Genomic DNA, 24,984 nt, shown 5'->3' with positions numbered 1-24,984 from the left:
ATTAAATGGAGTCATGTAGCCCTCCTCTGCCTTGCAGTCTGTGCTGAGGGAATAATTACTCACACTCAAGTCACATGAATAAATGATGTCGCTGGCTGGCAGGTCTGAGAGCGCGGCCCGGCGTTAGCAGCTCATCATTAATTCATTCACCTGCGTCTCCACGACTTATCCTCAATGTGTTATTTTGTACAGCGGACGTGGGACATGTTTTTCCACCTGGTTTGGTGTGTGTGTGTGTGTGTGTGTGTGTGTGTGTGTGTGTGAGAGAGAGACTGTAGATACTGACCAGAGTACAGTAAAGTCAGTGTTGTTCCATCTCACTGACAGAGATCAAGCTTTCTGTTGAGCTTTCCCAGTGATGGCAGTGTCAGCAGCTTTGGCCCGATTCTGGGGCGTTATTCATGCCGAGTCTCAGTCGAGTCAGACAACTGGACGTGGCCGAGCTAATTTGATCCCACACGCCGAGTTCAGGCCAATTCTGGGCCAGGCCAGGTCTGAACCAACGTGGAAAGTGAAGTTGTCTTTCTGTCTTTGACTCATTCTGCTCCTGTAACAGGTGTTACAATAGTGTTTCTTCGTGTTGCAGATGAGCTCAGTACATAGTCCTCTACATATGGAGCGGCTGTGGCTCAGAGGTAGAGCAGGTCGTCCACCAATCGGAAGATCGGTAGTTTGATTCGCTGCTCCTCCTGTCCTCATGTCGAAGTATCCTGGAGCAAGATACTGAACCCCAAATTGCTCCTGATGGCTGTGAGTGCGCATGAATGGTTACTGAGTAGCAGGTGGTGCAGTGTTCGATTGCCTCGGCCGCCAGTGTGTGACTGTGTGTGAATGGGTGAATGTGACATGTAGTGTCAAAGGGCTTTGTATGATCAGAAACAATCCATTTACCTTAGAACTCCCTAATAAAGTGAGTAGGGAGTTGTGAATGATTTCGGACACAGCATGGTGGTGGTGGAGTCATGTTAACCTGCTTCATTCATCCACATCTCTGTATTGATTTTCCCATCCAGTCCAGCCAAGTGTCCCCGGGCTCAGCTCATCAAACACTGTGTATTGACCACTACAAATGACTTTTGGTTTCTAACATCTGTCCTTGAAGCTGGTTGAAGGGGACAGGAGCATTTCACTGCTGATTTATTTCCTGTTACCTTCTCTACACTTCATCACATGTTTAGTTTCTGTTTTATGAAGCTGCGTTCGGATCTGAATTGGGGTGTCCAGGTGTCTGGGAGACAAATAAAGGGAGATTCAGACTCACATGTTGACTTGTAATTATCTTGAGTCCAGTGCTGACTGCTGTACGTCAAACGTTCTGGTTAATAAGACCTGCAGCTCTGAGCTCCTGACAGAGTCTGATGAGCCTGAGAGCAGAAGGAGTTTCATTAAAGGGCCAGACCGCTGTTTTTGTTTTTTTAGCCTCTTAAAGGTCGACTTCATCTGAGGTCTTTCCTGTGTTTTTCAGATGGAAACCTTCACTCAGCTATTGGCAAAAACAGTGCTGATAATGATAATAACTGAAAGGGATCAGATGTTTTTGAAGTAGGGTTGTATGAGGTATGTCCATAGTCAGTGTGTTGCCTACAGTAGCTGTCAGTTTGGAGAAGCAGACAGGAGCATCACCTCAGACGCCCAGCAGTGAACTGCTGTGGGCGGGGTCAGCAGCTAAATGTATTTTAGACACCTAAAAAGATCAAAATCAGTTTAAGCTATATTAAGAATATTTCTACCTTCCCGTCAGGCAGCGATTTCTGACGGGGAACTGAAGCTGTTCTATCGCTCATTTTGCCCTACAGAACAGAGGAGCTGTCAGCCCGTTCTCTCTCCCAGGAAATCAAATATTAACTCTTCGTCATGTCCCTCTGTGTCACTGAAGACGATCTTTGGTGTTTCTATGAGACTGGCTTGTTCTCATTCCCAAGTCGTCAAATGCCGCCAATTTGTCAGTGTGCCAAATGTTGAACTGATAAGATTTTGGTGGTTAAAGGTCACTGTAACGTCATACATCTCATTCTCATGAACGCGACAGCTCAAGAACACCTCAGAGGAAATTCTTCAGATTTGCCACAAAAGCCCCTTTTACACTGCCAGATTTTCCGCGAATGTTGGGCCGTTTTGCCGGCAAGCTGCGAGCATTTAGACACACAGAGCCGGATTGGCGAGTTGATCCGAGGTGCCCAATTTCCGCCTTGTAGGGTAGACATATTGGTGGAACCCTTTTAGTTTAAACAGACCGAGGCCGCCTTCCGCAACGGGAGGGGCTGTTGATGACTTGTGGGAGGGGCTGTTGATGACACACGTGCGAGCCACTGGCGGTGGATAAACAGGAAACAGCTGATAGCAGGAATTAGTGAGCAGCTAGTAGCAAGAGGGAAACACAAACCTGACAGACACTGTAAAGATGAGCAACTGGGGAGACAAGGAATTGTGCGCCCTCCTTGTCCTCGCAAACGAAGAGGCCATTAACCGTCAGATGACGGGGACGGTGAAGAACAGGCCGACTTACGAGAGAATCGCCGAAGGACTGACCAGCCGCGGCTTCCCTCCCACGTCACTGTTTACGTCACACGCTGAGCTACACGTTTTGTTACTTGCTCACGCCCCCCATTGCCCCAAAAAAGGCGCATTCTGTATAAACAAAAGTAGGTAGGTGGCATTTTGCTGCACTCCCCGATTTTGTTTTTATACTGCCAATGCTGAAAAAACACTGACTGCCCTATCTAAAAAGGGCTAAACATCTACCTGGACTCAAAGATGAATTGATTAGAATTTGGTGGTTGAAGGTCAAAGGTCACTGTGACCTCACAAAACATGTTTTTGGCCAAAACTTAAGCATTCATACTGTAATTATAATTATGACAGAAATATGCAACAGGATAAAATGATGAAGCGATGACGATGGCTGAATCCAAATGTCCACCCTCTGCCCTCGCGGACTTCAGTCGTACGTACTGTGATGAGTTCGCCGTCAGAGACCACAAGCTGCTGATAGACAGCCCTCAAGACTGTTTTACTCGTTGCCATGGAAACGTTTGAGTGACGATTACAGTCATTGTGACTGCTGTCATATTGTGTCTGCTCATCTCAAGAGATATAATTATGTGTAACGAACAGACTGCAGACAGAGATGTTTGTGAATAAGGACGGAGCTATGACTAAATCAATTGTGTCGGCCTGTTGGTGACATCATAAGATCTTCTTTTGTTGTTTCTTTAGCCACTTCTCTAGCCTATATAGATTTGGTATTACACTGCGCTACCCATAGCTGCAATAATATAATGCATTTTGACTCAACAGCCTATATTTCTACATATTTCTGTATCATGAGGCTGTTGAATTTTATTTCTAAACGACATAATTCAAGTGGAGTAAAGTTTTGTGTTTTTTAGTTGGCTATTGAAAAAAACCCTGCAGTACATGTCTGTATTGCAATGAATTGTGGGCAATTAAATCTGTGAAGTCTGCACCCCAAGCGGACTCTCTGGAAGTCTGCAGAAAGTCGGCTCTAGACCCCTTGTGGACTGGATGAATTGTAGATTTGGAGCCCTCAGCACTCCCAGATTTCCCAGGGAACCTGCCCACAAAGTCCACGAGTCTGCAAGTGCAGTGAAGTCCAGACATTTGGATTCAGCCATCATATATGCAAAAGGTCAAAGGTCAACTTCATTGTGACATAATGTTCTACAAAAGCGCTTTTCTATCCATTATTCAGCGTCATATCTCAGGAACAGAAGGGGAGACATTTGGTCAGATACTGAGTTGGTGACTCTAATATGTTGTTTATTTACATCATTAAAGTATCAGTGCTGTTGGATCCAGTATGTGTGACCAGTCTCCATACTGGTGGTAACTCCAGTAATGGACCTGTCATCTCTGAACTGAAATCACACACATGTGAAGCGTCTTTCGTTCCTTCCCTCCCTCTGACGCGTCTCCGTCGCCTGTCATAAACATGTTGCAGTGACAAACTCATGTTCTCTTTCCTGAGCCGCTCCCATCCCCGTCTCCGGCCGTGAAACTCGGAAACAACTTCCAATTAAGTGGATAGGATCAGCACGGCGTCCTGCCCGGCCCTGATAACATTATCCCACGTCACGCACCGCTGCCAGCGCCTGGATTATGAAATTAAAGAAGAAGAAGAAGAAAGGCTGGTGGAGGAAGGGAGGGGAAATGGTGCTGGGAGATGATGGGGGGGCGGGGGATGCCCTTGGGTGCTGGCGTCAGTGATTGTATGGTATATTTGTCTCTGTGTGAAAGGGAGGGTTATGTAAGGTTTTAAAGCCCCTCCACCATCACCAGAATGGAGAAGTTCAGTCTGCTGGAGAGCTGCTGCTGCTTCAGCTTCCAGTCCAACGCTAACTGCCCACTGATCACTGCTCTTACATAACGACCGCCGCTCAGCCCTCAGTGGAGGCAGGTAGACGGATGCTCCTCCGTGTCACATGACAACATGCATGATGAAGTTGGAGCGGTTGCAGTTTGCAGGTGGAGGGCGTTGGGAATGATTGAAGACTACAGACCATCCTGATGAACCTCCCAAAAATTCTTTTAATTCTTCTAAATGAATCAGTGAAGGCAGAAATATGTTCTCACACCTGCAAACCATGACCCTCCAGGTACCCGTCCAGTTTCAGTTTTGGACGTCAGTTATCTTCAGATGCTTCATGAGCAACAGGCTGGTAAACTCCAGTAAATAGTCTGCACCAGGATGTTTCAGTAGCCAGCAGAAACAGTCAGAGTGGAGCAGCGTCAGTTGTGAGCTGTAATTCAGCAGTAAATAATCACCCGTGTGTGTCTGACTGTGGATGGTGGAGCTGCTGAATGGATTTGTGGAGTTTGTTAGTTGCAGCGGTGGCTGTTAGCAGCTAGCTCCGCTCGTTAGCAGCTGAACGTCAGCAGAACAAGCGGCCACCTGCTGTCTCAGGGAGGTTAAATTGAAGTGGTTGTTGCATAAATACATATCTAACATATTACAGCTTTTGTCTTATATGCAAATAACAAAAATCTAGTTTGCCTTTTTAGAAATCCGCACTGAAAGAAACAAAAATCAGCTGCGCGTGTGTGTGTGTGTGCGGGTGTGTCCTTGTCGAACAGCAGCATCTTGCCTTTATTTCATTAGTGTGTCCTTGAGTCTGCTTCGGTAATGATAAGAGAAATGTTCTGCTGCCAGACCACATGCACACACACACACACACACACACACACAAGTACTGCCATCATGAGGGGGCTGCCTTAAGGCCCAGTTCAGACCAAAGATTTGCAACTAGATGAAACTGTTTTGTTGCAGAGAAAAGTAGCAGCGGTGTGAACTGGCCGGTCTGAGCTTGACTCAAGCCGGCTGATGATGTCACCTGCAACTCAGCTGGTAAAATCACCAGTGGCTGGTTTTAAAACACGTCACCTGTTTCAACAGCCAATCAGCTTGTAGTGAAGTCAGCTGGTCAAGTCAAAATGACCACAGATGGCATGTTGGCTTGCTGCAGCAGGTGCTCCATCCCCACCGAGCCCTCTGTTTCCGTCCTCACAGTGTGCCGGTGTCAGACGGTGGGTCGCTGCTGCTGCTGGCTGTATGTGCTTATGCCCCGCCCACACACACATTCTCACTGACTAATGAATTGGCGCTGGTTATTTATATTATTGTGGCGTATTGATTATGAATACAGTCCATCTGATGCTGGTTTTGTTTCATCACTGTAGCCAGTATCTCACTATCACTATCCTCATTCAGATTTTAAGAAGCAGGTCATTTTGACGCTGTTAATACCTCCGATGCTTCCCTAAAGATAAGACAAGTCTGTCTTCCCATTCCACGACTGTACCTTTCATACAGAACGGCGAGGCGAAATAATGGTGTGAAATTCCCACCTTATAGAGGCAGTACTAAAGGAGCTAGAGACGAAACAGAGACAGATCATGACGTGTCTTTACACCTCTTATTTATGTTTGCATTTATTCACGTTGTATGTTTGCGCACAGACAAAGGAGCATTTGTGTTTCTCGAGTATCTGCGTACATTTGTTAATGAAATCTTCTGTGTGTGTGTGTTAATGGAAATGAGGCTGTTCACCCCCCGAAGCGTTCGGCGGTCACAGTTACAAAGTGATTGCAGTTCGTCCCTCTCGGCCCCGTCTCCCCTGTTGCCTCCCAGAAAAAGCCGTGCAGCTCAATCTGTCCTCTGTTACCGTCTCATCCCAGCTCTATTCAGCTCCGGCAAATATTGGTGTAGTGAAATGACACGGAGGCGAGGAGGAGGAGCAGGAGGGATCTGCTTCAAAATGGAAATGGTGTTCTGGTTCGCCAGGTGCAATAAATGTGGAGGATTTATCTTAGATGACACCGGAGCAGTGGAGGAGTTTATCAAATAGATACAGTGAGAGTATACAGGGACACAATGCAGGGAGGACAGGGACACAATACAGGGAGGACAGGGACGCAATACAGGGAGGACAGGGACGCAATACAGGGACACAATACAGGAAGAACAGGGACACAATACAGGAAGTAAAGGGACACAATACAGGAAGAACACACTTCTTGCCCATCCAGATCACTTTGAGCGAGTGTGTGAGTCCATGATGATTTAGTGCCATTTTGCGACCATGGAGCACCAGTGCAACATGCAAACATTATCAGTATATGAACTGGAGAGCTGTTAGCTTGTTTCCATCTTACAGTGAATAAGACACAGTGATCAAAAAAAGCATGTGTTTTTGATCTGCAGGGCTCTAGACTGTGACTATTAAGTCACAGTCTGCGACCATGGAGCACCAGTGGGACTTGCTTTGATATATGACCTAGAGTGCTGTAGAGTACAGTTAATAAAGCATCACATTTAATCGTGTCACAGTAACAGTTTAACTTAATAATTTTAACAACAGTGCAAGCAGGTAAGTGTGTGTTTTTGTATCTGCAGGGCTTCAGACCACAACTATTTAACTGCAATTTGCAACCATGGAGCACCAGTGGAACTTGCAAATGTTGTTAATATGTAAGCTGGAGAGCTGTTAGTTTGTTTCCAGCTCACAGTGAATAAATGCTCACATTTACAGGCACAGCAGCAACAGTTTCACTTACTGCTAACTGCTAACAACTGTTGACCGGAAGCTTCAAATTCACAGTAAAAATATCAAAACATTTGGTCTCAGATGAGCCAAGTGTTTCAAAATAAAAGCACCAGTGGCTCTGCTTTGATTAATTTAATTATGGCGATACTTAATTTATCTTTACTATAGTTGTACTTAATTTAACTTTATTACAAAATTGCTTTAATTAACTTTATTATAAAAGTATCTTATTTAACTTTATTATAACAGTACTTTATTTATCTTTACTATAATCGGAATTGATTTAACTCTATTATAACAGTACTTAGTTCATTTTATTATGACAGTAGCTACTTTATTTATCTTTACTGTAACTTTAGATCATTGAAGAATTATGTATTTCAGTAGTCTACAGTAGTTTTAGAGGAGATTTTAAGAAGCATCATGTATCACAACGTAGCTTAAAAATATTGTGACATTGTTTTTAAGCCATATCGCCCTACTGGTAAACATAAATGAAGGTGTATTTATTCACACAGCGCTGATGACGATCTCAACACTACCTTACACAATGTTTCCAACTCAGTGACTTTCTCAGTGGATTAAATGACTTTTAAGAACTTTTTTTTTAAAGTGTGATGACTTATTGTGCAGACTTAAACTCATCTCTGTCTTAAAGAGAGTCATCAGTATCTGACAGGGTTTTTAAATGACTGTTGGTGTCACTGTGTACTGTGAATACATTTCAGATTCAGTGTTTTATGTTCAGTCCAGAGATTGTGTTACCAGCTGGGATGGAAACACAGGAAGTATCTTCTGAAACAGAGACAGCAGAGTGTCATAGATTATGAAATATTAATGAGAAAATATGGATGTGACTGTCCTTCGTTTTTTCTCTTACACCGAGAATGAGTTCATTTATATGTGCAATAGTATGTGTGAATATAAGCAGATTTTTTGCTGATCAAATATGAATCAAGATTCTGTCACTGCATTGTTTATTTCTCACCTCAGATGTTTTCAGAAACATATTTTAGTGACTGTTGAGCTCTAACATGAGAAGGTCAGTCTGGCTGGTGGGCGGTGCTTTGTTTTCGTTCGACTGTTTTGAGGCTTTGATGTGAGAAAAGAAGTGCTGAGGATGGTTTACACCAGTCTAGTGGAAAGTATAATGTCCAACAACATCACCTGCTAGTATGTAAATACAGGAGCAAAAACAAGCTCACAAAAATAGTTTACACTGCCAAGCAGACGATGGTGAACCCCCAGAGACAGCTGGTGCAGCTGGACAGAACACAGAGACATTATATGAGTCCAGGACCCTTCACATCCTCTGTTTAATGAATCTGATAAACTCCCTTCAGGAGGATGATACAGGGTAACCATAGCAACAAGAAACTCTTCATTCCATCATCTGTCATCTTAGCAAATTTACTTTTATTAGATATATATACTGACTGCTGCTTTTTTATGATTTTAATTCAAGACGAGCATTAATTGTTAATATTTTATCACCTTCATCCACAGTTCTGTCTGCTTATTACCTCGTCATTGTTATTAAGCCTTCATGTCCGCAATAGCTGTGATCAGAGGCATTATGTGTTAAGGTTGTCTGTCCGTCACCTTGAGGTAATTTCTTCTAATTTGGCACAAACATTCACTGAGACTTAACAAAGAACTGATTAGAATTTTGAGGACAAAGGTCAAGATGAGTGTGACCTTGTATCAGTCTCATTCTTGTGGACACAATATCTTACGAGCATATCTAACATATCACATATAACCTCATGAATGTCTTCATATTTGGCACAAACATCCACTTAGACTCAACAATGAACTGATTAGAATTTTGAGGACGAAGGTCAAGATCACTGTGACCTTGTATCAGTCTCATTCTTGCGGACACAATATTTTACGAGCATATCTAACATATCACATACAACCTCATGTATGTCTTCATATTTGGCACAAACATTCACTGAGACTCAACAAAGAACTGATTAGAATTTTGAGGACAAAGGTCAAGATGAGTGTGACCTTGTATCAGCCTCATTCTTGTGGACACAATATCTTACGAGCATATCTAACATATCACATATAACCTCATGAATGTCTTCATATTTGGCACAAACATCCACTGAGACTCAACAAAGAACTGATTAGAATTTTGAGGACGAAGGTCAAGATCACTGTGACCTTGTATCAGTCTCATTCTTGCGGACACAATATTTTACGAGCATATCTAACATATCACATACAACCTCATGAATGTCTTCGTATTTGGCACAAACATCCACTGAGACTCAACAAAGAACTGATTAGAATTTTGAGGACGAAGGTCAAGATCACTGTGACCTTGTATCAGTCTCATTCTTGCGGACACAATATTTTACGAGCATATCTAACATATCACATACAACCTCATGAATGTCTTCGTATTTGGCACAAACATCCACTGAGACTCAACAAAGAACTGATTAGAATTTTGAGGACGAAGGTCAAGATCACTGTGACCTTGTATCAGTCTCATTCTTGCGGACACAATATTTTACGAGCATATCTAACATATCACATACAACCTCATGAATGTCTTCATATTTGGCACAAACATCCACTTAGACTTGGACGAGGATGTTTTTTAGTGTATGTGTGTCTGTGAAGCCTGTTCTCGTGTATTCTATGGTAACAGTAGAAGAAGACTGATTCGTTGGTATTGAGTTACAGACGGATAAGTGACATGGAGCAGATGGCCTCAGTATTGATGTTTCCCAGAATGGGATTCCTGTCACAGAGAGTTAAAGAGATCACATGACCTGTTGTTTTAACATCACTCGTGTCTCACTCTGTCCCACACTGGACATATTGGACAGGAAGTGTTGGCTGTTTACATCAATAGAGACACTAAATACAACACTTTCTGAATGAATCTGTATGAATATGTGTTTAAACGTGAGCTTCCAGGGTTGTTTGTTTAATCATCATGTCTCATTTCTTGTCTCTCAGGTCCAGAAGAGTGAGTGAAGACACTCAGCATCACGACAGAAGAAAAGGAGAGTGAAAAGGTCCCAGGCTCGGTGGCTACATGCTCAGATCTCTTTGGTTTTGAGAAGAACTTCACAAATCAGCAGGAACCATGGATTTTGTAATGAAGCAAGCTTTAGGTGGTAAGTACTCAGCTGTAGCCTCCTTGACCTTCTGCTTCTTGACATGTCATGTGGGAACAAGGGCCTGTTACGGCATCTGTCCTGAGGTCCTCCTTTGGATGTGGTCTCTTTTTTTATGCCTCCACACCAGCAAGAGCCATGGCAGGAGGCTGTTTTCATGTTGTCCATACATCCTTCCCATTCTCATGAATGCGATATCTCAAGAATGCCCATGCTCAGTTCTCTTTGGTTTTGAGAAGAAGAACTCCACAAATCAGCAGGAACCATGGATTTTGTAATGAAGCAAGCTTTAGGGTGTAGTACTCAGCTGTAGCCTCCTTGACCTTCTGTATCTTAACCTGTCATGTTAGAACAAGAGTCAGGGATAGGAAACATCATACAAAGCATCATTTAAAAGTTTTGACACATTGAAGCCAGAGAGATCAACGTCCGTCACACTGCCCAACATGTTAGAAGAAACCCTGTACCTCATAGAATGAATCCTGACTGTTCCTCTATAGCACCACACTGAGGGTCACGTTCTCTCTAAAATGTCTCAGCGGCTATGAAATCAAATTGCCATGAAATTAGGTACAAATATTCTCCTCAGGATGAACTGTTATGACTGAGATCCTCTAGGTTTTTTTTAATTTAGCAAAATGAAAATATATGACCAAACACCTGCAAAACCAATCAGCTGCAGTTGGCAGCTGGAATAAGGCCAGCCCTGATTCTGGGGCGTCATTCATGCTGAGTCTCAGCCGAGTCAGGCAGCTGGACATAGCCAGGCCAATTTCATCCAGCATGCCGAGTTCAGGCCGATTCTGGGCCAGGTCATTTTGGCTACCTGGGTAATCAGCCCATTTACACTGCTACACAGCCCCTTCTTTGTGCTGCCTTTACATTTTTACACAGAACAAACAACAGCGGCATCATGACTCATTCAGTAAGAGCAACATAAAAAACGGCTGCTCTTGTAAGTGAGAGGCCCCCAGGGGCCGCCAGGGGCCAGAGGTCAGTGTCTCCATATATCAGTCCTCTCATCTGGTTTCATCAGCTCAGTGACCAGCAGCCAGGGTGAAATGAGATGTAGTCTTTTAGAGATCAGTCTGACCTCACTCCCCTCTTTCTCACATCACTTGTATTTCTACTCCTCCCTCGTCCATCTCACATCCCCCCATTCTCATGTCTTCCTCTCTGTCTTATTCCATCGCTATATTCCCTAACTCGCGTGACGCACCTACATCTTCTCTCAGGCTGGGGCCAAATTATATTCTGACCGGGTTTTTCTACAAGGTGGGTTCAGTATCTTCGACATGCTTTGACATGCAGACTGCAGGAGCCAGGGGTCGAACCACTGATCAATTCATGAAGCTTTTATTCTACCTCTTCTGTGTAGCTCCTGCCTTTATTTAGTGGTTGAGATAGCTATGAAGCCATTAGATGGCGCTGCTTCTTGTTCACGTACCAAAATGAAGAACAGATGCAGATTCCCTCTGTGCAGTGTGAAACTGTCTGAACATGAGCAACACATTCGTGCAGAGATGAGAGCAGAATTAAGACAGTCGAGAAGGAACTAAATGGGGTGGCAGTTGTTCAGTCCATAGGGACTTTGGCTGGGAACTGGAGGGTTGCCAGCCCAAGCCCTTGTCCGGGCCTAATAGAGCATGGACTGGCAGCTGGAGAGATGCCAGTTCGCCTCCTGGGCACTACTGAAGGGCCCTCAAGTGAGGCACTAAACCCCCAACTGCCCAGGGCACCTGTCCATGGGCAGCTCCCCATCCTGACATCTCTCCATTTAATGCATGTGTAAGTCCTGTTTGTGCATGTGTGTGTATTTCAGGCCTGTGTGTGTATGACATGAAAGCATTCAATTTTCCCTTGGGGATTAATAAAGTATATCTTCTTCTTCTAAATGGACAGTTTACCTTTGAAATCAGTCCATTTCTGAGCCCCTGAACCCATCAGGGACCAACAGACATATAAACCTACTAACTATATGACTCAAACCTGAGCCGAGAAGCTTTATTCTTGCTTCATTTCATCCATTTGACTGCTAACTACCAGGCTATTCCCACACACTGGCTTTGCTGTGTCTCTTTGCCTTTTCCCACAGGGCTTTTTTTTTTTTATCTACGTGCAACACTTGACACACATGGACTCATTTTCTAACAAATTACATTTGGAATCTGAATAAAGACTTCAAGCATCAAAATGGACAGAACCCACCGCTGATACTTTGTTGGTTACAGATCTGTGCTGAAGCCCACAAATTTGCTTGAATAAAAGGACTCGAAATTCTGTCCAAACACCATTAATCTGGGCTCACTCCACCACTTCATCCATCTCTGTCTGTATCTATCCATCCATTCATCTTTCCCTTCACTGAGCGTGCCTGGGATGGAGTAATTCCCCTGCTCTCCATGTCCTGATCCCTCTTTCTTTCCTAATTCACTCATCCTTCTCTTCCACAGGCTTGTTGTGATTCACTCTCTCCATCTTTCTCGACTTGATTCCTCTCCTTCATCCTTCCTTTTGTCCCTCCTGTTGTGAGCAGTGAGGATTGGGTTGTAGCATTTTTCCTTGATAAATATTCCTCTCATCCTGCATCCCTTTATTTTCAGCACAGTAACCGACTCTGCTTTTCCTTCCCCTCCATCCCTCCATCTTACAGTGTAGCAGTTTACCCTTTATCCATCCCTCCATCACAGACTGAAGGGTTGTAATTTACCTCCCGTAGAGGTGTTGTCTACTGCTGTGACCTTTTCTCCCCGGAACAGACCGCCCTTTATTTCATTGGGGCACAGCTGGCCGTCCATGAATATATACACACTCACACAGATGAGGTTTCTGTCGTGGTTTTGGTCCCAGGGGGAACAAGACCATTTAGAGATGAAGTGCGCAGCCAATGGGAGCGCAGTGTTTAGGTGGGTGTGTCAGGACATCAATCTAACTACAACCCTGCCGCGATTCTCATGAATAGAAATGACCCAAATAAATTGATTTTGTACCAAACACAAATAAAATCTATTTATTTTCTGTAATATTATTTAAAGAGAAAATAAAACTCTATTTGAACCCAAATAAATGTTCATCAGCAGGTGAGAAAACAGTCTCACCACTTCATCCAATCAGCAGCTGCTCTGGAGTTTTCCATCAAATATCATGGTGTTCATCTGCAGATGAAAAAGGAAATGAGCTCGGACAAAAAAAGGGATTTTTAACATCTGACAACTGAGCAACCAAACGCATGTGCTGATGAAAATTATGTGATATGTGACCCAAAAAGGCCCATAAATAAAAATAATCTGTTTAAGTGTGCACTATATTTAGAATATTTTCACCGCTTTACCTTGACAGACTGTACATTCACACCAGAAGCTTCCAAAGAGGCAAAGTCTGTTGCAGACGCCCAAGAAGCACGGCTGTCAAAAATATCTGTGGCAGCTTTGGTCGGAGAAAACGTCCCATTCAAACCAAGCAAGGAAGACTACTAAGGCTACGTCGCAACATTAGCCTGCAGTTCTCTCCTCTGTTACGAACATTACACACTTTAAAACTCACCAGACCAACCAACGACCTCTGCGACGCCGTCCCAAGCCTCATTCTTTTTATTTTGGTCTCTGTAACTGAACAGCGACACATTATAAAGGACTGAGTGGGCGCGAACGCAAGTAATAAACTTCTCGATATCCATCGTCGGAACAAGTGTGCTGTATGAACCAAAGTTACATGGCTTGTTCTCTGGGACCTGCTTCATCGAAGCACGTCAGCATTCCGACCGGTTGCCGCCGAACTGCGTCAGAGCTCATTACCATAAAGTTGAACTAGTTTTAAAGGGCCAGTGTGTAAAATGGGTTGAAAACAGTGACATCAGTGGTCAAATTCTAGATTGCAGGGCTCACTCGCTCACCCCTCCCGTCAGGTAAATGATGGTGGCCTCGTAGGGACAAAAAGCCTTGCGCAGACACAAGTTTTTCAGGAGTAGGTCTATCTAGCGATGAGGTAAATACTTATTTAGAAATCTAAGCCATGTTACGATATTGTAATGAATCCCTCACGAGCAGGAGACCAGAGTAGCGTTCGGGAAAAAGGCCCGTTTATTTGAGCGCTCCAGAAACTCTGGTAACACTCCAGGGGGTAAAAGACTCCGTCCCAAACTCTGACTCTTCTAGCGTAACACACACACTTCATACACACATACTCGTTTACAATACCTAGCGGGTACTCCCTCCCCTCTCTGCTCCACCAATCTCCAGCCGGCACACTGAATGACAGCGTAGCCGGTAAACAGAGCTCAGCTGTTTATTTAGCCTAGCAATATCTCCGGACTATAGTAGCTGCAATGGACAACTTTGAACGCAATTTTGAAGAGTTTCTTGTAGCGGACACAGACCCAGAGCCATACCTGTTTGAGCCGGAGCATACAGATGAGGAACTCCATGTGTTTGATGCTGAGCGGGCGAGAAGAGAGGCTGAATCCTCTGCTCCCATTTGGCTGCACAGAATGGGATTCGGTGCTACTGCTGCCATCGTTGGGGAGATATATCATCAGGAGGAAAAGCGTCGCAGAGAGTGCATCACAAGGAGTGAAGTTGCGTGTTCTTTTCCTCGCAGATGACGGTTCGGGTTCATTCTCTCCTGTTGCGTGGTAAGTGTGGTCCATTCGCAAACTTTATAACTAAAAAAACTTTTCACTACTCTCCATCGACGAACTACTAACACTCTCTGCTGTTTCCTCCTCCTTCTTCCTTCCTCCCGCTGTCTTCGTTGGTTCATTTATACACACGAAACGCGTTCTCTGGCTGGCTGGATTGTCCACTCAGGCTGCCGTACATACATGGCGGCGCAAGATGGCGACCTCTCTAAAGCAAGACCCTTGCTATATATATATATATATATATATATATATATATATATATAAAAGCATAATTATAAGGCTTCGAAAACCAAACGAATTTTATTTTATAGCGATTATACACTTATATAAACATATTAATGGATAGAATATTCAGATTCAGATTTGACAATAAACCATGCCAAATATTACACACTGGCCCTTTAACTCCCCTCCGGAGCCGGTCTGGTTGACCAAGAAACGCGGCTGACGACCAGGTCGCCCAAGTCGCCGGGCTCTCATTGAAAATGAATGACCTCTGCCGCTTTGAGCACTCTGGTCGCTTTTGGTGTGAACGTACAGTTAGAAAACCTTTTCCACAGGGGCATTGAAGCCGTTACATCAGAGCCACCATACTCCGTCACCAAAACCAGTCACTTTTAATTAGCAGAGCACTGGAGTTGCTGGTCAGCTGTGGTGACGATCGGTTAGTGTGTATGGTAAAATAAAGCAAATATTCCAATATAGCGTACACTTACACTGATATAGACTTTTTAAAGGTGGCCCTGTCCACAGCAGTGCATTGTTTAGCTTCCCTGCCGGTAGATTTGGTTTATCAAAGACGATTGCAAAGCAAAAATGCACGTTAGATAAACACAGCAGAGACGTCAGATCAGCTGAACCACCATGTTAAACAGTATATCTCCAAGTGTTACAGTTACGGCTGAAAATGACAGAAATCAAAGTGTCTGCCAATTTTTTATGTTTCCACAATTTCAATCAAACTGCTGCTTTTCTACCCGGAAATGATTGTTAGAGTGACGTCACATTGATTCAGTTTATTGTAAAGTTTTGTTTACTTTATCAGCGTGTGCACACACACACACACACACACACACACACACACACACACACAGAAAGAGTCTAATTCTGCTTAGAAACAGTGAAACAGTCGAAAACAAACAGCAACACAACACATACTGGTTTACCAGATTAAACACATCCACTCTGTCCAGTTTAGCTGCACTCAAACTTTAATCTAATTTGGCCTCTCTCACACACACACACACACACACACACACACACACACTAATGTCATTAGAGTTGGAGAGCTGCTGAACATTTCATTGGTTCAGACTGAGGTATAGATTTCAGCTGCGGGCCACAGATTGTGTTTGCTGGTAGTTTAATTAGTGATCAGATTCATCAGAGTTTCCACGTATTGTATTCGATCAGTCGGTTCAGTGGTGACGAATCAGTCCAGATGTGGATCCAGTGTGAATCTCGTAGCTTAAATATTAAATACACCTGAGCATATTTGTTGTCTCTCATGTTTTCTACCTTTAAAATGAATAAAGATCCACGTTGGTAACAGAACGTCTCCAGAGACGATTCATTTCATCCTCTGCAGCCCTGCTTATATGAGTGAGCGAATCTGAGGTGAGAGATGTTTGTGATTTGGGTATTTGAAGTTTACGTTGGTGATAAGATGTGACCACGCCGTGTCTCCAGATAGCCCCCAATATGTCCTTCCTGCCTCCAGCAAGATATCAAACACATGAACATCTTGGCTTTTCTCATAAAGAAGCTCATATTAAAGATAATGTTGTGATAATCTCTGAAACATCAGCGTGAACTCGTCCTGACCAGCCAGGTCGGGCTCACTGTTTCATTTCCTGTGCAGGCGGGATGATGATGATGGCGAGCAGGCGGGGACGGTGCAATAACAGCAAGCCACGACCAGAACCACGCACTTTATGGTGCTCGAGAGCACTTCAGCAGAACATGTAGTGATGTAACACAAGGCAGAATTCTTTCACCAGCCCAGGCGCTCATGGGACTTATGAGGGTGTAGTTTGGCGATGAGGTCATCCATTATTTAAATGAGGTCCATTTCTCAAACCCCCCTCCGCCCTGAACAAATGACCCAGCAACACTGCCATCCATCTGAGCAGCCGCAGGGGGAGTCAGTGCTCCGTGCTTTGTCTCTCTGGTTTCCTCTCCGAACCATCTCCATGGTCTCTGTCATCCTTCAGCTCCTCCGTCCTGTCTCTCTTTTCACTTCGTCTCTACACTGGCTGAGCGACTGGACGCACAAGAGGACTGAGGCTGTTTGAGCGAGGGAGCAAAGGAGAGGAACGAGGAACAATGGATGAGTCCTAAGTGAGAGAGATTCTGTTTGAAAAGAAGAGAGCAGGAGATGAGATGGAGGGGAGTGGGTACAAGAGGAGGAAGACTACCTGATCAGATTTGTGTTTACGACTGTAATAAAGGAAAGAGGAGGACAAACAGAGGGGGAGGGGGGAGGAGCAGCAGAGGACAGAAGTGAAGGACAGAGGAGGGGAATGGATGATGGAGGGAGGGCTAAAGACACTGATGGGTCAAAGAGAAAACATACTGCGTCTCTGGAGACTGGAGTAATAATGACTTTTCCATTTCATTTCCTCCTCTGGTGAAGCAGCACTCGGTGTGGGACTCTCTCTGCACCTCACAGCTCGACTCGATTCAGACGCCACGATGAGATTATAAAACCATCGTTGATCCTTCGCCATGCATCAAAATGTTTGATTAATTGTTTCAACAGCAATTAATTCAATATTGCTGGTGGTAGCCCATCTGGCATTTGCCAGAATTGCGCGATGGCCAGTCCGGGCCTCGCTGTAACCGAATCATCTCATTTCATATGAATAACTTCACTGGTGATTCTGGTGATGTCATTTTTAATCATCACTGGGAGCTGGACTGTAAAAGCAGAGTGAACAGAGCCAGCTGTTCTCAGACACACTTACCACCTCCACATCGGTCTCCTTCACATGAATGTAATTAATTAAGCAATATCACATGAGAGGGAGTGCTGTTGTACTGTATCTCAGCACGGCTGGGATTCGGTTGTCGGCATAAGGGCTCAGGTCGAGTGCCAAAGATAACAGCTGTGCTGATATTCAGTACGACAGCATGACTTTAGTGTGACATTGCTTTTACACAACAGTTCTGCAAACACCATTTATCAACAGTAAAAAGCAGCAACAGGTTCTGATTTGTTTCTTTATTCAGTCATTTATAGGGTCCACCAGCACAAATAGTTCAGCAACTGGAGCGGGACTGTGTGTCTATCTACCAGTGAAGTCAGTCTGTTGACAGTCGCTTTGGTTGCATACATGTGATGCTGACGAGTTTAAACCTTAATCAGTATGTTGCGACGTCTTCTGATGTCATGTGAGCACACCTGGAGATGAAAGGCCAAAACACACCGCTGGCAAAGGTCGCTAGTCAAACAGTACGCCCCTATTATTTTCAGTGTACAACCCCACACCAGCAGCAGCTAGACGCACGTTGGTGTTCCTGGACGCATCGCCTCACAGCACTTCAAACCTCTGTCCTATTTCCAGCCTTGCTGCCCCCTGAATTAAATGCACCTTTCTCCCACTCGCTCTCTGTTTGTACATCCCAGCTCCCGTAGCAGCTCTTCTCTGCTCCTGTGGCAGCCTAACTCCTCTCCTCATCATTAATACATAAAGAGAACTCTGTAGCTGTCGCTGCGTAGGGCTGTCAAAATTGCTCAAAAATGACGTTTGAATATTCCTTCTAAAAATAACTCATAGGTTCGAACCATTCGAATATTTTTTTTTCCACATTATGTCCACAAGAGGGCAAACTAATACAAGGAATCATACTTGTATATGTATTAATACAAGGAAACGTAACTACTTGTATGTATTTTTATTTCAACATAAACGTCTTTGAAAACATTTACATACCTACACATTAAAACACATAAAACAATTATCTATAACATTACGTTATAAACAACCGTGGACCTCTCGCTCGCCCCCCCTCTCTGACCCGTGACCACACCGCCCGCGGAAGCGCTGTGAATAGCCTCGAAGCACTGGACCGTGACCGGCTCGCGCCCTGCAGCAATCGTTTCGGCGTCTGGTCTATTTTCTGTGTGAGCTGCGAGCGAATGTGTCAAGCCGGATGACAGAGACAACAGCTGGGAGCAGAACTGCTTGTCGAGAAATGCGCATCTGATGCCAACGCCCACTTGCAAAGAGGACAGCTGCGGTGGTGTTTTTTTTTTCTCTCCACAATCGAATATCAATTTTCACATTTGAAGGTCCATTTTTTTTTCAAATTCGAATTTAAATTCGAATTTAGAATATTCGTTGACAGCCCTATCGCTGCGTCTCGTGTGTGAAAATGACTGGATGTCGAGAGACTCGTTGTTGAGGTCAAGAAATATCCCGAGCTAAACGACCCACAATCCCGTCATTATAAAGACAATGCTAACAAGTGTTAACGAGCTGCAGTGCGACGCATCCGGTGTGTGCTGAGGGGGGCACTTTACACATATCACATGACGCACAGCGCTGGTGTGTTTTCAGCTTTACAGTGAAGTGTCAAGGCTTTTTTACATCCCTTCGTCCTTTTCTCACCTCCATTCATTATTTAATAAAAATGTTTGTGGTAATATGTTCATCTTTGTCACGACGACCCTTAATGTTGGCTAATTAACGGCTCAGAATACTCGTAAAGTGGAGTGATACATGCAGTATTAAAAGTCCCAGTGATGTTAAACTGTATTTCAACACTCATTTATTTTTTTAAGCTATCGAATAACTATCAAGCTCTCCAATGCTTGCAATAGAGGGAAAAGTCAAAAACTATAAATAGCTTTAGGTTTTTGGTCTTACTGGAATAAAAAACTACATACTATATAATATAAACACTGACTGAAATAATAAACTGCATATGGACCATATTTTATAGACATTTCTTTTTACCTTGCTTCATAATTTAAGATTTGAATTTTATTTTATTTTATCTTGATCGTTTTTCTCTGTTTAAATTATTTATCACTGAGAGTCAGAATTGTACAGACAGATAACAGAACAGCAGCGTGTGTTACTGTATGTGTGCACACCTGCTCTGAAGGCGTTTGTACACACACGTGGTCCAGTCCATATGGTGTGTGTTTGACTGTTTAAACACACACACAGCGGACAGTCTGACCTTAACCCGACTCCCCGGTGAGTCCTGGGGAACAATTCACCGCCCCCTTCCCCTCCAGCTAAGCATTAATTCGTCATCCTCAGGTTTGCTGCCACCACACAGCGCTGCAGAGTAATTAGGCCGCTGTACGAGTGTGCTGCAGAGCGACAGGACTGGACGCCCCTGGGTTCACCAACCCTGGAGGGAACCACACATTTCTTCAGACTAATTCACTCTGCGCCTTCACAAATGTTCTCCATCGGCTCCTGTGTGCTCAACGAGGCAATACATCAGGTTTTTATTGCCACATAACGGCGAATGACCACAATATATCTGAGCAGTGAACGGGCTGGTGATCAATAGCAATGACTGAACCATTAATGTTTAACGAGCTTCCAACAGTAACTCTCAGTTCTGTTTCAAACCTAAACCTCCACACTGGTCAGAAACCAGACTGAAAACACCAGCAGATCCACTTTATATATCAAACTAATAACTATCATTTAGGGTTCCCACGGTCATGGAAAACCTGGAACAGTCATGGGATTTCACAATCACATTTTCCAGGCCTGGAAAAGTCATGGAATTTTGTTATATGTAATGTAATTGTTGCAGTAGTCCACCTTCCTTATTTCTGAAGCTGTCGACATAACGTAGCTCTAATATGCATAGATGTGTGCCAGCGTTTATTAAGCATCACGTATGTTTTCTTCTTCATCTTCTTCACATTCTCACTTCCAAGTCGTCACATGTCATCGCCCGGTCAGTCGACTTTAACGTCTACGTATGATCCGCCAGGTATCCTGGGTACAATTGTTCTGGGACGCCGTGTGAATTTACATCTGTTTAATGCATAGCATCTTTTCAAAATACACGTCGGTTTCCACAGGAAATGTACAGTTTCAAAATAAACTTACAACATAGGTAAAACACCTCGCATTTACGTTTATTTTACTGTGCAACAAATGCAGTGGTTAGGTTTAGAAAAAAACAAGGGAAGCAAACACTGGTCTACTAGGTGAAAGTCCGGTGTTGTTGGACCCACCCACCGCCCCTCCCCTCTGTCCTTTACGGACTTTCTAGGTCATTAAATTGAGTTGTTGTCCCGTGGTATTTTAAAGGAGCTTTATGTAAGAAATCTAAAGCAAATAGTCATAAAATCCTCCTAATATGTCACAGAGACTAAGGAATAATGTTCATATAACATACTGATCTCACCGACAACAGTAGTACAGCCAGAATATTCGCATTTAAAAAACATTTTTGCGGTCTGCAAATCATGTTTATGTTTTGAATTTGTGTTTTGACCTGTTGCGCCACCCACCGCCGTCTACCAGTCACACAGTCAGTAGAGTCTCAGCGTCAGTTACAGTTATGACTGAGCTACAGCAGCACGGCAAGCAGCGTTAGCAGTGTCCCAGTACATAGCATTAGCAGCCGGCTCCTCCTCAGCTGTATCCCAGCAGCAGCGTTAGCAGCAGAGAAGCCGGGCTTGCTTGGAAAACCGAAGATCAAGGACGCGGCGACGTGGCCCTGTCACGGCAGCCGCCCATGGGCAAACAAATCAGTCTCCAGCGCGCCGCTGTCCAGCAGCCTCGAATCTGTAAGGGGAGGGGGGGTGGACACGACTCGCAGCAGTATTTTGAATTTGAGTGCAGTAACCGTTTTGGCCACATTCTTACATACAGCGCCTTTAAACTGACACCATCCGGTGGCAATGGCAAAATCATACTGCTGCAAAAGGATGCCTGTTTTTTGTAGGTGTCTGATGCAGAAATCAGTGACCAAGCAGTAGTATTTGACGAGTGCAGACTGAGAACGGGTAAAAAATATTATGGGACCTTTTGTGGTTAAATAAGGGTTAAATAAAATAATATAATAACCCGCTAACTTTGGGGGCATTAAGATAATTGTCAGCTGAATTTGATTCTCCAGCACATGTAATCTCTGGGATACAGTCACAGAAAACACACAGCTCTCCATTGTTCACAGCCGTCCCTCAAATAATCTCCTCAGCAGTGAAACACATTTTGCCTTTATTCTAAAGAAAGACGCTGGACAGCAGAGCAGGCCGACAGCCAGGCTCTCCTCGCAGCTGCGCCGGAGAGAAAGATCAATACCCAGATGAAGTTTTCTCTCTGCCTGAGGATCCATAATTCATACACGCTCAGGTGGTCCTGTATTTACTATCGATCAGACGGAGGTAACAGCAGCAACATCGATAGGCCGGAGGGAGTCGCTTTCACTTCTGTCACTGATAAAGAGGTGAGCTGGGGGAGGCAGAGGAGCCTTTGTGCAAGGCATTAAACCTTAAACATCCAGAGGCTGTTACTTCATGCACATAGTAAATATACAGACAGCCTAATAGCAGTAAAACAGACACTGGGCCTCACACAGCAACAGTCTCTTGAGTTTCTCTTAATTTTCTGGTAAGAGAAAATATAACAGGAGTCCACTCCAGATGCATCAAACGTTCTTAACCATCCAAATCTGCTCTCACCAGGCACCTTAAACACAATTTAAGGGCAGGTGTTGTACCGTGTGCAAATACTCTGACATGCTCAAGCATCAGAGAGATGCCTCCAAAAAAGGCTGTAAGAAGTTTTGCTGTATTCAAATTGACGAGCCTGTCATAAACTCATTCAGCAGATTTCAGACCACGTCCATGAATCTGTGGTTAATAATTCAGAGAATAGGTGGACGTGGAGGGGACAGGTAGTGCTGACAGATGGCCGACAGCAGATGGGAGAGTGCGCCTGCTTCTGTCTCTGTGGATCTTTGAAGCGTTTCCAGCTGGATCCTTTTCTTCTTCCGTCTTGTTTTCTAAGACGCCTCGAGGATCTTCAGGAAACCCCACCGCCACATAATCCTCAGAAGTGCTAACGCACAGGGTTTTCAGTGTTGTCACAGTTGACAGACGTGGGTGTCAGTGTACATGTTTATATCAGTGTGGTCCACATGAGTTTGGATCTGTTGCAGTAACACAGGAGGAGGAATCAGTGTTTCAACCCTGCCTGCAGCAGTGCCACAGCCCAGGGTTGATGATCACCTCTGAGTATCCAAACCTGTCGGCAGATGCTCCTGCAGCATCAGTGATGTACTGAGACACACATTCAGCCCTGGACTTTTCTACTGGGACCGACCCAGGGGAACTGTGATTACATACAGTGCAGAAAATATGCAAACATTTATCACATTTAGTGTCATGTTTTACGGTAAATAGCACTCCAGAGATTATAGCTGTTACTTCTTTTATTATCTTTCAGTAAAACAGCACAAATCTCACATTCTTACTGACTGAAAACAAATGAAAAGATCTCCTAAAATAAAAACATGACATTGACATGTGTTAAGATGCTCTGTGGGCAGAGCGTCGCCACAGACTTCACGTTTAGCCCTCTGCTAACTTGAATAGAGACAAAATAATTTACCATAAAACATCAGTTAAAAGCCTAGTTCCACTGACTAGCCCGGTGTGCCTACACATTTTGACTGCATATTATGTATATATATTAGTGTTGCATGGTATACTGGTACCAACGGTAGACCGCGGTACTAAAACTCCACAGTACTTATGATACCATAATGTTGGAGTACCATAGTACTACAGTACCTCACGGTACCACTCAGAGGTGGGTAGAGTAGCCAAATATTGTACTCAAGTAAGAGTACTGATACTTTAGAACAATATTACTCAAGTAAAAGTAAAAAGTAGTCATCCAAATAATTACTTGAGTAAGAGTAAAAGAGTATTTGGTGAAAAAACTACTCAAGTACTGAGTAACTGTTGAGTAACGTCTGATTTATTTGTAAAATAAGAACATGAACGTAATAAATCAATCAAAAATAATAATCTGCAAATTCATGTATTTTAAACGATACCCCTTTAACTAAAACAAAGATAAATTAAATCTTTACAAACATAACATAAATCAAGACACAAGAAACACAAGTATATTCTTATATATACTGTACATATATATATATGTAATTATGTACTCAGAGGTGGGTAGAGTAGCCAAATATTGTACTCAAGTAAGAGTATTGTTGCTTTAAAACAATATAACTCAAGTAAAAGTAAAAAGTATTTTGCATTAAAACTACTCTGAAAAGTACAATTTATCCAAAAAGTTACTCAAGTTAATGTAACTGAGTAAACGTAACTAGTTACTACCCACCTCTGGCACCACTACTGTGGAATAAGTTCAAAGTCAAATCGCAAGAGTGAGTGAGTGTCCATGCACCGTCCAATAATGGCGTGCACTGGCCACCTGGCACTCAACGAGCTGCTGCAGTGGTTTGTTTTCCAGTGACATTTCAGGTATTAGCTGAGCTATCGAGTATCTTTGAGCAGTGAAAGTTATTATTTATTTCTTTTAACTTGTCGGCAGTGATTTGTTTTCCACAGAGCTCTACGGTGCGAGCATTTCACTTGCATTTGCGTCTAAAAATAGTTTTGTGCGAGCAAAAGAAATCATTCAGGAGCATGCTGTGCGAGTACAGATTTCAACCAGCAGCAGAAACGAAAGGTGAATGCTGCCGGTTGTGGGTTGAACGGGGGTCACAGACAGGAATACGGCCAAATACGGCGGCCATAGTGCTCCGTGGCGCAAGATAACGGCTTACCGGCGACGGAGAAGTCCAACTCCAGGTCCAGTAATTTCCTCTTTCGTTGGCGTCATGACTGCCCAGTAGTACCTGAACAGCCGAGCCGTGGCGGCACACAGGTATGTGGCGTGTCAGAGGAGAAACGAGCCGTTCACATTTCTCTCTTTGTGGCAGGTAACGGCCCACAAACCTCACCGCACTTTAGGGACTGTTCTTTACTTGTCAGGGGAGGAGGGTGGCTGGTTGATTCTTATTTCATTTATTTATTTTATTTTGATCCCCCCTATGTTAATCACTCACTGATGCTGTTTTTGAAGTATGAATGAGTCAATAAGTAATTTATTCCATTGAAATATCAGTG

At 43.8% G+C, this 24,984-nt stretch overlaps 1 protein-coding gene across 1 annotated transcript in view; it reads left to right on the top strand.

Annotated features, from left to right (window-relative positions):
* LOC117261041 (complexin-2) overlaps positions 1 to 24,984 on the top strand; it is a 54,524-nt gene that overhangs the window by 25,718 nt on the left and 3,822 nt on the right. The window contains exon 2 of the mRNA XM_033633238.2: positions 10,047 to 10,207. Coding sequence (XP_033489129.1) covers positions 10,177 to 10,207 — 31 coding nt within the window. The 5' untranslated portion in view covers positions 10,047 to 10,176. The remainder of the gene's footprint in view (positions 1 to 10,046; positions 10,208 to 24,984) is intronic.

This window comes from Epinephelus lanceolatus, chromosome 7 (genome assembly GCF_041903045.1).
Source record: "Epinephelus lanceolatus isolate andai-2023 chromosome 7, ASM4190304v1, whole genome shotgun sequence".
In the NCBI taxonomy this organism is placed as follows: Eukaryota; Metazoa; Chordata; class Actinopteri; order Perciformes; family Serranidae; genus Epinephelus; species Epinephelus lanceolatus.
Note: the sequence above shows the minus strand (reverse complement) of the source record. Positions and strands in the feature narration are given on the sequence as shown.